This window comes from Mandrillus leucophaeus, unplaced genomic scaffold, assembly GCF_000951045.1.
Source record: "Mandrillus leucophaeus isolate KB7577 unplaced genomic scaffold, Mleu.le_1.0 Scaffold1094, whole genome shotgun sequence".
Taxonomy (NCBI): Eukaryota; Metazoa; Chordata; class Mammalia; order Primates; family Cercopithecidae; genus Mandrillus; species Mandrillus leucophaeus.
This window is the reverse complement of record NW_012099143.1, coordinates 427,288-441,500: the sequence shown is the minus strand read 5'-3', so window position 1 is coordinate 441,500 and position 14,213 is coordinate 427,288. Positions and strand designations below refer to the sequence as shown.

Below are 14,213 nucleotides of genomic sequence, written 5' to 3'. Positions count from 1 at the left end.
CTGCCTCAGCCTTCTGAGTAGCTGGGATTACAGGCATGCGCCACCGTGCCCGGCTGCTTTTTTTTGTATTTTTAGTAGAGATGGGGTTTCACTATATTGGCCAGGCTGGTCTCAAACTCCTGACCTTGTGATCTGCCTGCCTCAGCCTCCCAAAGTGTTGGGATTACAAGCGTGTAAGCCACTGCACCCCGCAGCCTATTTATTTTTATAGAATTAAAAACATCTTTCATGATCCTTTGTACAGCTAAACAATGACAATGAATTTGTGTTAATAAAAGACAAACACAGAGTAGCTAAATTATATGAATAGTATAGATCATTAGGCATAAATTAAATAAGGAGACTACAGTATGTCAATCATAAAATAAACCATCTGCCATTTTTGTTACTTTCAGTCAAGGGAAAGACAGAGATAAAACATTTATGGAAATTCTAGTCTAAGGAAGTTTAAGTAAAGGGCCTTGTAATTGACAGATACAGGGGTTGTTTTTCACCCAGGCAGAAACAAAGATCATGAAAGACATTTCAAATCTGGAAAAATGCGTCAATTCCATAACATAGTAACTTCAGGAGTATATAAAAACTATAGTTTTGTTCACTGAGAGACATGTACCTGAGAGAATGAGGAACCTCTTATGTCACAGAGAAGAGCAGCATGCCACTTTGCCTCAGAAAGCAATCTGTCTGAGAGCCAAATGCAAGGAATCACCAATCCTTTTCTCTTTCTTCCCTAGCACTATACATCTCTCTTGGTTCTTCTTTTTTCTGCCTGTCTGGCTGCTTTATGGAATAACATTTGGTGTCTTTCTTTTCTTTCATCCATCTCATAATGTAGTGGATGTCTTTTCATTCCACACATTCCCCAGACAATTGCATCCATTTCTCTGGCTTCAACTACTATCCATTTGCTAATGACTCCTAAATCTAAACCTCTAGCTCAGATCTTTCTTATGAGTTCCAGGTCCATTTAATCAACAATTATATCTCTTTGCGAGTATTTCAAATTCAACTTGGCTAAAATGAAACTCACTATCTTCTCTACCAAATCTGCAAATGGTATGGTGTCATGATCTTTCCAGTTACTAAAACCAAAAATTTAGGAAACATCCTAGCCTCTCATTCTTCACACCCCAACTTTTAATCAGTCGAAAGTTCAGAGAAGAAATAAATTGCAAACTATTCACAAATATAAACATGAATAAATTCTGTGGTGTTCAGAAACTAAAATACAGTGAAAATGTAATTTACTAAGTGGTAGATGGAAAAATACATTAAGGTCAAACAGATTTTGGAATTGATGGAAAGCATTCTTATTACCTTTCCCAGTTGTAGAGATTAATATTGATCTGGATTGCTTGATAAACAAGGCCAGCCTGAAGAAGTACTATTTCAGCCTCCTGTATGTTCCCACTAAAAAGTAGTATGTGGGCCATTTTTGATTCTTTAGATGGAAGACTTTTTATAGAATTGATGTACTGAACCTTATCAATCTAAAAAAAGAAAAGAAAAATATTGAAGTAGATAATAACAGAAATATAACAAATTATGCTAAGAAAAAACACATGTACATATATGTAAACATTAATTACTTACTTCACCAATTGCTGCATAGGCTATTTCTGCAGTAGTCATATCTCGATTAGCAACTGCCATAGCAGCTAGACAAGCCCACATGGTTTGCTCCTAAAGTGAAGTATGAGAACAATTATCTTAACTATGTGACTGAACTGCCTTAAAATAAGCAGTGATTTAAATACTCATACCAAAATGATATTTTAATTTAAAAAATAAAAATTACTGAGCATGGCATTGAAAAAAACTAATAATGTGGAAATTTCATTGTGGCCATTTTGTTAAAATATATTAATACACAGAAAACTTTTGAAAGAAATTTTCTGAAATTTTCAATTTTGAGTTATTAAGGATTTATTTCTGAATTTAAAATAATAACTCAAGGTTATAAACCTTCCAGTCTTTTTGATGAGGTGTCAAATAATGTAATTTATAGGGAACCAAAGAAATAGTGAAGTTATCAGACAATGATATTATGGCAGACTGCTACTGATATACCAGTTAAGAAGAAATTATTTAGGCAGATAGTGAGGGTATAGAAGTCCTTCATGATAAGGTTTTCCTTTTAATGAAAAGCAGCCCCCAAATCATTTTCTTTTCTAACAAAGAGCAGCCTGTAAAATAGAGCTGCAGACACAAACAAGCAAACTGGAAGCTTGCATGAGTGAATGCCAGTAGTTGTGCCCATAGCAATATACTACCTGGGACTAGGCATGTTCAAAACGGCAGCTCCATCTTCTCTTTTTGCCAGACATATGTACAGTAAGGAGTAGATAAGATGGCACTGGCCAAGTGCAAAGTCTATTTGCATAATAAGATTAGGGTGGGGCGACCAGCCTTTCCTGTGCTATGTAAATGTCACACCTGGTCAAACCAATCTGTGAGCACTATGTAAATCAGACACAGCCTCCTCAAGCCTGCCTATGAAATCTGCTGCAGTCCGCCACTTTTCCCTTTTTGGATGCCTCTGTCTGGCAAGGAGCTGCTCTCCTCTCTCCTTTCTTCTGCCTATTACACTTTCCACTCCTTAACCTACCCACATGTGTCCGTCCTTAATTTTCTTGGTGTGAGATGACAAACTCCGGGTATTTACCCCAGACAATGATGCTATTCACCAATAACAACCCATTGTTTAAAAAAAGCATCTAAAAGTTATTTCACAAAAGTGTATTCTAAGGAATGTTCACTGATAGTCAATTAAAAAGGTCTACAGTCACACATGTTGGAAAAATACTAGATTCAACCAAGTTGGAAAAAGGCTGATCGAAAGCAGAGATTCTTAACCTTAGCTGTACAAAACAATCATCTGAGGAAATTAAAAAATATGGCTGGGCCTCAATCCAGATATAATGAATTAGAATCTCTATGGGAGAAGAACTTGGGAATCTGACTTTCAAAGAAGTTCCACAGAAGATTTTTATATGTGCCAGTATGGAAAAACAGTTTAAATTTTATAGCTTCTTCAGAGAATAAATCACACAGCAACATGTATTCCTCTGTATTGCTCATGTCTTTACTTATAAAACAAAAGACATGATCTTATTCACAATTTTCCAGCCTTTAAGCCTATTATCATTGTTCATTTTGCACAAAGGTAAACTACTATGAAATATATATACAACTATGAATCTAAAATGTAAATTACCTTAACAAAGCGACAAAGTCTTACAGCATCTTCCCATTTTGAACTGCTTACATATTCATGGAGAATAGCAGGATATGGTGATATGCTGATGTGAACCAGGGAGCCATCAGCTCTTCTAATAGTTACTTGATTTCCAACAAAACTCACAATATGGGGATTTTTACTAAATTCACTGTTGGGAAAAAAAAAGCAAAGTACAATTTAAAGTTGTATTCTGAGCAAAATTTTTCATGTATATTAAATCTGGGGAGTGGACCATGAAATATACAGGGAGTCTCCAATCTCCAAAAGGCACAACCCCAAAAGTTAACTCTGGGGAGAATGTATATGTTCAAAAAAACTTCGATGTATTTATTTGAATACATACATTCTCCCTGGAATTAACTTTGAATATAAACATTTGAATATAACTTGCTACATAAAGTAGCAAAAATTATTACATATTTGAGAGCTATTCCTAAGAGCATTTGAAATCATCTTTTTTTCCCTGAGGCTTAAGATAAATCACAACAATAATTAATATAGCTTTAGCTTTTAAAAGTATTAAAAGGTAAACCAATAAAAAGTAAACTAAATTCCAAGACTATTTTCTCAGAATAAAAAAAGGTGGGCCAGGCACAGTGACTCACACTTACAGCCTTAACTACTTGGGAAGATCACTTAAGCCCAGGCTGCAGTGAGCCATGATTACACCACTGCATTCCAGCTTTGGCAACAGAGTGTGATCTTGACTCTAAAAATAAATAAATAAAGAGATGACCTTTAAATAAAGTGACTAACTTCTTTTCATTAGTTCAAATACTTTTTAAAATACACTGTTTTATTTTGATGCTTCTCTGGTTTTGTTAAGGGTTTGAATCTGAATACTAAAAATGAACTCAAAACAGATTTGGAAACTAAGCTAAGGCCTAGAATTAAGAAGCCTTTGTATTCCTATTTTGTCAAGAATAAGAGATCTCCTTGCTATTTCTTAGAGAATTTAGGAATATAAATGCTTTGATTTTCTGAAGCATATAAATTTTAACAAATTTCAGTAACTTTGGTCCTTTCCTACTTTTAATATCAACCAAAAATTCAATTCTAGAAACATTTACATTCTTGAAAGTATTAAAGTCAATGATAATCTGTGACAGAGTTGGCTAGCTGTCACAAGGTTGTGCATCCTGAAAAATCTTAAGAGTGACTAGACTAAAATCACTTGATCACACTGAGAAAACTACCTGAGCTACCATGACACAATATTAAGCTTGAAAATTATATTCATATAAGGGACAAATAAATAATTCATATCATACCACACTTTCAACTTGATTCTGTCACTTAAGTCTCAAGCTAGCTTTAGCCGAACAATTTATTCATCAATAAATCTGACTGATGCGAAAAACACCTTGCAGGATTGAAAACAGAAGCAAAAACATGATACTCAGAGTTTTATTTACTACAATACAGAATTATATGCAGTAAAATGTTACCTTGCATCCCTTTCATATAATGTTTTAGGCAAAATGTCTCTGTCCACATAAACTGTATTGGGGTAATACCACACTATAAATCGAGTATCTTGAAGTCCACAAAGGATATTACATGTATCATTCCATGCCAAAGTATGCACCATTGTTCCTTAATTTAAAAAGAATGTTAATGTGCTATTAGCTTTAATATGTAAGAATTAAGAATAGATCTTTAAAATGCCTGACAAACAAAATCCCACAAAATTTCTGTTAGATATGACTCTACTTTCTGATTCTATAATGGTGAAAAACACATACAAAAGACTCACACAATAATTTACAGAAATATTTGAATGCTTTACTTAGAACCCTTATATTTTAAATTTGCAAATCTTTCTTTCAGTGACAATTTAGCTGCAGCAGCTAAAGACTTGCTATTCAGTTAATCCTCTTGTCTTCAGGCCATCAAGTTCCTGATGATCCTCAGTGAGGAATACCGTCCCCTCAATATTCAAGAGTCACTCTTCTACAAGGGACCCCTAGTCTGCCCGTCAGTGGGACATGACAGAAGTGAAGTCCTCCCTTGTCTCCCTTGCACCTAGCTGTATACGCTTTCACCAACCCACAGAGCCACCCTGCCCTGACAGCTAGCAAGAGGCCAAGATCCACAGAATAACCACCACTGTCTCTCTGTCAGCAGGAAGCAGTTACAGAAGACTGACTTCTGTCCATTTTCCCCATAGAATTGGGGTCTTGGACTCTTGAGGGTGGAAATGTTACAGCAGGTAGTCAGGCAGACATGAGCAAGGCAGGAAAGGCCCCTGCCACCAGCACCAGGAATGTCAGATGACCATCAGGTGATGGTCAGGCTGTTGTTAAGCTGTCTCTCTAAAATAATAATTGGTTGCAGCCAGTGCCAGGGAAAGGTCGTCTCTCAATATAAACGCCAAAACTGGAAATCAGTAGCTTCTCAATGAGATCTCAAGAACTAGGTGAGTGGGCTCACACATGCGTACTAACAGGTAAAATGGTGGAGGAGTTTAATTGGTATACAAACTTCCTCTAGAAACACTGGAGTGGTAAGGGAAAAATGCCTCAAGTGAGCATGTGTATAACTTCAGTAAACACACTGTGCATGTGGCCCCTCCCAGGTGCTGGCAGGCCACTGGGCATGTGGACAGCCTACCCAAGGAAAGAATCAGGGCAGAAGGGTTGCAACTCCCCAGAAGCATGCCAAAGTATAAAACCCCAAGTCAAAGATCAAAGAGTGCACTTGATCTCTCAAGCTGCCTGCTTGCCCTCTTCCAAGTTTACTCTATTTCCTTTCTTTCCTGCTCTAAATCTTTTGAATAGGCTGGGCCCGGTGGGTCATGCCTGTAATCTCAGCACCTTAAGAGACCAAGGCAGGTGGATGGCTTGAGCTCAGGAGTTCGAGACAAGCCTGGGCAACATGGTGAAACCTTGTTTCTACCAAAATACAAAAAAAATTAGCTAGATGTGGTGGCACATGCCTGTAGTCCTAGCTACTTGGGAGGCTGAGGCAGGAGAATCACTTGAGCCCAGGAGGCAGAAGTTACGGTGAGCCTTGATCTTGCCACTGCACTCCAGCATAGGTGACAGAGTGAGACCCTATCTCAAATAAAACACAATAAAAATTTTAAAATAAAGCTTTTAATAAACTTTCACTCCTACTCTTTAAAAAATGGGTTAAGTAGCTAAGAAGTATTACAAGATCAAAACATTAAAACATTTCCAGATTCATTCAAATTATTTATTATAGTAAATATAAGAAAGTTGACAATTAAAACTTAAAATGTATTCAAATTATTTTACCAAGCTTGATAATTTGTTCTTCCTTCCCAAATCGTTTCACAGAAGTGATACAGAGATCTCTATTTTTATCAATGAAAGCAATTTTTCTATCATTGGTAAGTCCTTTTTGATCCAGAGCAATTTCCAAGATTTCATTCTAAAATTTTTAAAAAATGTAAATACTGAGTTAGTTTTAGTGTTTGACATAAGATCATTTTAATTAATTATAAAATCATTCCCTTTAAGATCAATTAAATGTCATTTACACATTTATAATGATAAAATGTCCCTGTTAAGTAATTTTAAACTGCCAACACATTAATCGTTCAAAAGCTGCACTAAAGTATATTTGCCTGACATCCAAGGAAAAGACACCTCTTAAAATACAATAAAATAACATATATTTTGATACTCTGCAGGCTGAGAAACACTCCCATCTGTCCTGACCTACCTTTCATAGTCAGGGTGAAAGGGTCAGGCAATTCTGAGTATCATATGAGAGGTCTATTTTGATTAATAAGTTGCCTAACAACTATCTGTTAAATATTTGTAAAAACAAATTTTGGAAATATGTGGAAATACATCATGTGTCCAGGGCCTTAAATTCTACAGATTCTCTCACATTCATTCTTGCAAAACAGGAAACAAGCTTGTAATGTAGGTATTACTGTACTTAATTTACAAATCAGAAGACTAGACTCATACTCACTGAGCAATTTTGCTCAGAAAAAGTCAGTATCAAGTATATATAAACTTGCAACTCAGACTTCTAACTCCAAGATCATTGTTTTTCATCTGCTAGTGAGATGAATTTTACTATAACTTGAAAATGTTTCAATATAGATTCATTTTAATTCAAACCAAGAAAGATTTATTTACTTCCTACAATGTCTGAAGACTTTGGTAGGAATTGTGAATTCAACAAGAATCATGACCACAACATCAAGTCATTGTACCAAAATGAACTATAAAAAACACTTTTTAAAGTAAAACAAAATACACATATACTTTTATCCAAATTGGTGAACCAATCATATACCAGTTCATAATATATTTTTAAAAATTCAGCTCTTTCTAGAATACCATAATTTATATTTTAAGGAAGAAAAGAATCTGGTTTCATATATATCAAGGCATGCATGAAATATAACTCTAGGTATTTTCAAAATGGAAATGTTAACAATAAAGAATTGCTTATCATCGTCATCATCACCACCATCATCAGAACCTAGTGTATTCTTTTAAAAACACTGCTAAACAGATATGACTCTCCTAAGAAATTAAAAATCAAAGATGGACACTAATTATAATAATGCCTATGTACATAGGGGAAGAGGGGCTCCCTCACTTCATTCAGCAGGGCTTCCCCCATTTTCCTCTCGTCAAGTCCTACCACCTCCACATAGGTTCTATTCCGCCTGGGTTACTCTTTCTAGTGGAACATAAAAGCAGTTTTGTGTTCATTAGAACCATCTCCCTTGCCCTACACTATCAATATTCATTTACTAATACACAGACTTGAGTTCTAGTTTGAGCTCTGTTATTATTTGGGAAGATCTTGGATATGAATCTCTTCCACATATAAAATAAAATAGAGTGGGTGATTTTTCTATTATTTAATAGAATGTAAAATTTAAAAATCCTTTGTATTGCATACAAATGTACTGGGTAATTGGGTGAAGTGTGACATGTAGAAGACACTTTCATTCTTATAATTAGGAAATTATAAATTTCTTAATTTTAATTGTAAATTAAATTGTAAATTATTTTAATTGTAAATTTCTTAGGAAATTCTTACACTTAGGAAAAGTGTTATAGAAAGAGTTATAAAATTAAAATAAATATTTAACCTTATTAATTGACTCTCCTTTCAATCCTACTAACAAAAATGACTGCATCTTGAAAAGCTGAAAAATTTACCCCTTTTGATATGCTTAATCTTACTGAAGAGGAAAAACTCTGCTTACATAGTTTTGATTTAAAATGACAATAACGGAGAGGTTATAGAGAAATAAGCACCTCATATATTACCAGTGCAAAAGTAAACTGATAAACTCTCTTTGGAAGATGACTTTACAATATTTATTAAAATTACAAATTCTCATATCCTTTGACCCAGCAACAATATTTCAAGAATAGATCCCACAGTTACATTGGCACATGTACAAGAAGATGTATATGCAAGGTAATTCATCTTGGCAATACTGTAATATTAATAGCAAAAGATTGGAAACAGTTTAAATTCTGATACATACATAAAATGTTATACCATACAGTGGGAGGAAAAAGGGTTGAGAAAGCACTTTGTGCATAGATATGGAATCATCTCCAGAAAGAGAGTATTACAGGAAAAAAGCAAAGTGTAAAACTGTTTGTTACATTTTTGTAAAAGGGGAGGAAGAGAACATATATCAGTTTTGTTGGTACATACACTAAAAATCTCTGGAAGAATATATAAGAGATTAATAACAATGGTTACTTATTTGGTGGAGAGGCACTACAGTGATGAATAATAGGTATAGTAGGGAGACTACCACTGTATACTTTTTAATGCTTTTTGATTTTTGAACCATATGAATGTGTTTGTTATTCAAATTTAAAACTAGGGCCAGGCGTGGTGGCTCACATCGGTAATCCTAGCACTTTGCAGGGCTGAGGTGAGTGGATTGCTTGAGCTCAGGAGTTCGAGACCAGCCTGGGCAACATGGCGAAACCCTGTCTCTTCCAAAAACAAACAAAAAAAATTAATTACAAAAAATACATATAATTTTGAGTAACATTTCACTAGAAGTATTAATAAAACTAAAAGTGTCTCTAGACCCTAGCATATCAGTAATTTAGAAGGATAACTCAACGCAATGTGCTTCTTTTTCTAAGGCTAAAAATCAGAAACCAATAAACAACTTAAAATTCAGGGTCTTTTGTACTTTGTATAGAGATTTCCTACTACAGTCTTAAAACCTAAAGAAAATGCTGGCTAAGAACAGGTCAATGAGAAAACTGCAAGATATTTAGAAACACAAATACATTTTTATTTACTGACAGGTGCTAAAATTTTAATCAAAAAAGAACATGCAACTGAAAAGCAGTGAAGAGTTTGACAACAGACATATAAGTCAGATCCTTTTATTCAACTAATTTGCATGTATAGCTTCCTATCACGAACTTTACCAGTGCTTAGTCTTTAACTGTGACATTTTTAGGCGAAACAGTCAATGGAGAATGCACATTGATTTTAAATAAAAAACTAATTCCTTTCTGCCCTCTTTAAAATGAAAACATTAATTTTGAAAAGGAAGTAAATAAACAGCAGCTATTTACATTAGAAGTAATTAATGTGCATTACCTTATGAGAAAGAAACTTTCCGTCACCTAAAGGCTTTCCAGTTGATGCCTCAAAGAGGAAGATTACTTGAAAAAAAAGTAGAACATTAATTAATGTGTTATATTAGAATTTTTACTGGTAAAATTCAGTGAAACTATTATAATCCTTATGAGAAATTATTTACCTCTCTAGACCACAGAGAGTTAAATAATTCAGCACAGAAGAGCAGCAGCATCCAATTTTAATTTATTAATGTGGTCACATTTCTTATGAAAACAATAAAACTGAATACTTCTTCCTAAAACACATTCCCTAATTAGAATTTTTATTAATGGTATGGCATCAATGCTCAACAATGGGAAGTCCAAATGTGAATGTAATTTATAATTCTGATAACTTTGATTTAAACTAATACAACACCATAGAGTACAGGCCAAAGGAAAACATCCTCTTTGTCCTTTGAAGGTTAGCTGAAAATCACCTCATAAAAGGCAGATTAATAGGAGAAATGGTATACAATTTTATTAACTTACATGGGGCAGAATCAGAGAGTGATTACCCTACCATACAATGGGGTGCAGATGGTTAAAAGCCACTTCTTCCCCTTCTTAAGGGAAATGGAGATAGGGAAGTGTGGATGGTTTTAGAATGGGTAGTAAATGATTTCTAAGGGAATTCAGTGGGCATGAAGAACATTCAGTGGCCTGGAACCGTCTGTTGGGCCCACAGAGCACACAATGGTTTGTGACAAAAGTCTGTTCAGGTGTATTGACAGCTTTCTGTATTTCTTCCTGCAATATGAGTTTAGTTAATGAAAACTCAAGGAAGGGACCAGAGAGAATTGTTGTCTTCTTTGGTGGGTCCGAAGTTGAGGTAGATAAGGGAACTTCAGCACAGCATGTCAAAGCACCATATTTTGGGGTGTCAGTTTCTAGACCCCAACAATAGACATCATATTCCACAAAGGAAAAACATGTTGAATGTCTACTATAATGCCAGGCAACATGTTATGTGCTGCTCAGTTTTCTGTTATTAATATGCTACGCTGGTATAATCAATAATTTATCTGGTCTTTGTCCTGAAGCTTCAAAAATGCTGAGACTTTCCTGAGTGATTAGAGTAGCTGTATTATCGCTAGTGAGGAGACTCTTGATGGGCCCCTAGATAGCTTCAGGACAGGGGCTGATAATCAGATCAAGCATGTGGTTAGAGGGTCTGAACTTTCAGGTTCCCAGTCTCTGGAGATGGGAAGCGGGCTGGAGACTGGGTTCATCATGTGGCCAATGATTTAATTAACCATGCCAATGTAATAAAACCCCATACAAATTCTGAATGTCAAAGCTCAGTGGAGCTTCCTGGTTACTGAATACATTGATGAGCAGAGAAGATGATGTGTCCTGAGAGGAGAGGGCACAGAAACTCTGTGTCCATCCTTTATAGTAAAACTGTAATAATAAGTATAGCTTTCCTGAGTTCTGTGAGTCATTTTAGTGAATTATCAAACTTGAAGGCATTGTGGGAATCCCTGAATTTGCAGCTAGTTGGTCAGAAAAGTAGGCAGCTGCAGTGGGGTTGGGGGAGCGTTAGACTTGTGACTGTCATCTGAAATAGGAGCAGTCTTGTGGAAGACTGTGCCCTTAAGCTTTGGTGTCTGCATTAACTCCGGGTAGTGTAGAAATGAATTGCAGTATACCCAGTTGAGATGAAAATGGAATAGTTGGTATCAGGTTACTGAAATATATGGTTTGGGAAGAGAAAGATGAAAGGGCAGGGGATGAAGAACTTCTGATTCCTCAGTGGCCATGGGGTCCCCCAAGATAGGAAACACCAGCTATGCTGCAATTAGTTATTGGAGGCAAAAGTTACCGATGAAATTTAGAGATGATGCATACATCTTCTGGGAACTGGCTCACTAAATGCATAGGAAAATGCAAAACAGTAAGAAAAAAGAGAAATATACAATCTCTTGGTAATTGCTATCTATAATATAACAGCTAAAAATGAAAGGAAGAGATGAATCAAATATAAATTCTGGCCAGTCTAAATTATGGCCTCTAGCCTCAGGGCCCCAAATGAAGGAACGAATGTGTTGGGAAAGATACTGGATTCTTGCCAGTTCAAGGAACAGGCACTAGCCTCAGAGTCATTTTCAAAGGAAAAAGTTATGCTGAAACAAATCATGAAAAAGACTAAAATGATCCATAAGAGAATGGGGACAGACAGAGGGAAGTGTCTAGAAACTCATTCAAACTGGGAAAAAAATCTTTAAACAGTTATTAAGAAATACAGTGTGGTCCGGGCTTGGTGGCTCACACCTGTAATCCCAGCACTTTGGGAGGCCAAGGTGGGCGGATCACAAGGTCAGGAGATTGAGGCCATCCTGGATAACACAGTGAAACCTCGTCTCTACTAAAAATATAGAAAATTAGCCAGGCGTGGCGGCCTGCGCCTGCAGTCCCAGCTACTCGGGAGGCTGAGGCAGGATAATTGCTTGAACCTGGGAGGTGGAGGTTGCAGTGAGCCGAGATCACGTCACTGCACGCCAGCCTGGGTGACAGAGCGAGACTCCATCTCAAAAAAAAAAAAAAAAAAAAGGAAAACACAGCAAACAAAACTATAAAAACCCTGGAAGACAACCTAGGCAATACCATTCTGGACATGGGAACAAGGAAAGATTTCATGACAAAGATGCCAAAAGCAATCACAACAAAAGCAAAAATTGACAAATAGAATCTAATTAAATTTAAGACCTGCACAGCAAAAGAAACTATCAACAGAGTAAACAGACAACCTACAGAATAGGAGAAAATTTCTGCAAACTGTGCATCTGACAAAACTCTAATATCCAACATCTATAAGGAACTTAACAAATTTTTAAGAAAAAAAAACCATTAAAAATTGGGTAAAGGACAGGAACTTAAAAGAAGACATACATGTGGCCAACAAACATATGAACGAAAGCACAATATCACTGATCATTAGAGAAATACAAATCAAAACCACAATGAGATACCATTTCATACCAGTCAGAATGGCTATTATTAAAAAGTCAAAAAATAACAGATGCTGGTGAGTTGTGGAGAAAAGGGAATAGTTTAACACTGTTGGTGGGAGTGTAAATTAGTTCAATCATTGTGGAGAGGAGTGTGGCAATTCCTCAAAGAGCTAAAAACAGAACTACCATTCAACCCAGCAATCCCATTACTGGGTGTATACCCAAAGGAATATAAATCAGTCTACCACAAAGACATATGCATGCAAATGTTCACTGCAACACCTATCCACAATGGCAAAGACATGGAGTCAACTTAAATGTCCATCAATGACAGATCTGATAAAGAAAATGTTGTACATATACACCATGGAATACTGTCCAGCCATAAAAAAGAATAGATCTTGTCCTTTGCGGGAATGTTGATGGAGCTGGAGGCCATTATCCTTAACAAACTAATGCAGAAACAGAAAACCAATTACCACAAGTTCTCACTTATAAGTGGGAGCTAAATAATGAGAACTCATGGACACAAAGAGGGAAACAGAGACTAGGGGCTTGAGGGTGAAGAGTGGGAGGAGGGAGAGGATCAGAAAATATAATTATTGGGTACTAGGCTTAGTAACTAGGTGATGAAATCATCTGTACAATAAACCCCTATGACACAACGTTTACCAATGTAACAAACCTACACATGTACCCTGAACCTAAAACAAAAGTTTTTTTGGTTGTTTTTTAAAGAAATGGGGTGAAAAAGCAAATGCTGATGGGGGTAAAATGAAAGGGAAAGAGAAAGGAGAGAGTCAAGGGACTCATCATAGCAGTGTGGGAGTCTGGGATCAAAACACAGAGGTTGGGTGGACCAATGGGGTGGTCCTGCTAGTGTCCCAAAATTTAAGAGTGCTAAGCAAATCTGCTTTATTCATCTTAGTCTGGAAGAATTTGGAAAGCAGAAAGGCAAAGATGGCAACAAGAAACCTGACCTTGAATTACCTGGAGCAATGGTCTACCAATTTAATCAAGAAAAAGATTCAGGAAAGAGCCTGGGTTCCTTGGCTCAATTCTGAGCTGCAGACCCAACACCTTAAGCACATGAATAGGCAAAATGGTCAGGGGGTAGAAAGGAGAAGACTCTAGACACCTTGATGCAAAAGTGCCATGTACTTTGGTCCAAAACCCCCTGGTGAAGTCCTAAAGGAGACTACAATTAAATTGAGAGAGTACAGAAGTGCAAGCGTTGGTAGAAGAAAGGTGAAAGTTTGAATGAAAACTGGAGAGTTTAAACAGACTTTATGTGAAGAGGCTGTGTCTCCTTTACCTGAATGTTTCATGGGAATAGATACTATGTCTGACCGGAACACTTCCCCCACCTACTACTGAAAGTCCTAATGGGGCCAGGCTCACACCTGTAATCCC

The 14,213-nt window shown here is 36.3% G+C and overlaps 1 protein-coding gene across 2 annotated transcripts in view; it reads right to left on the bottom strand.

Moving 5' to 3' along the window:
- Positions 1–14,213, bottom strand: part of IFT80 (intraflagellar transport 80) — a 136,584-nt gene that overhangs the window by 25,734 nt on the left and 96,637 nt on the right. For both annotated transcript variants that reach the window (XM_011989295.1, XM_011989286.1), the window contains 6 exons: positions 9,827–9,891; positions 6,502–6,637; positions 4,690–4,837; positions 3,218–3,389; positions 1,594–1,683; positions 1,318–1,490 (listed from right to left, as the gene is read on the bottom strand). In XM_011989295.1, coding sequence (XP_011844685.1) covers positions 1,318–1,490; positions 1,594–1,683; positions 3,218–3,389; positions 4,690–4,837; positions 6,502–6,637; positions 9,827–9,891 — 784 coding nt within the window. The remainder of the gene's footprint in view (positions 1–1,317; positions 1,491–1,593; positions 1,684–3,217; positions 3,390–4,689; positions 4,838–6,501; positions 6,638–9,826; positions 9,892–14,213) is intronic.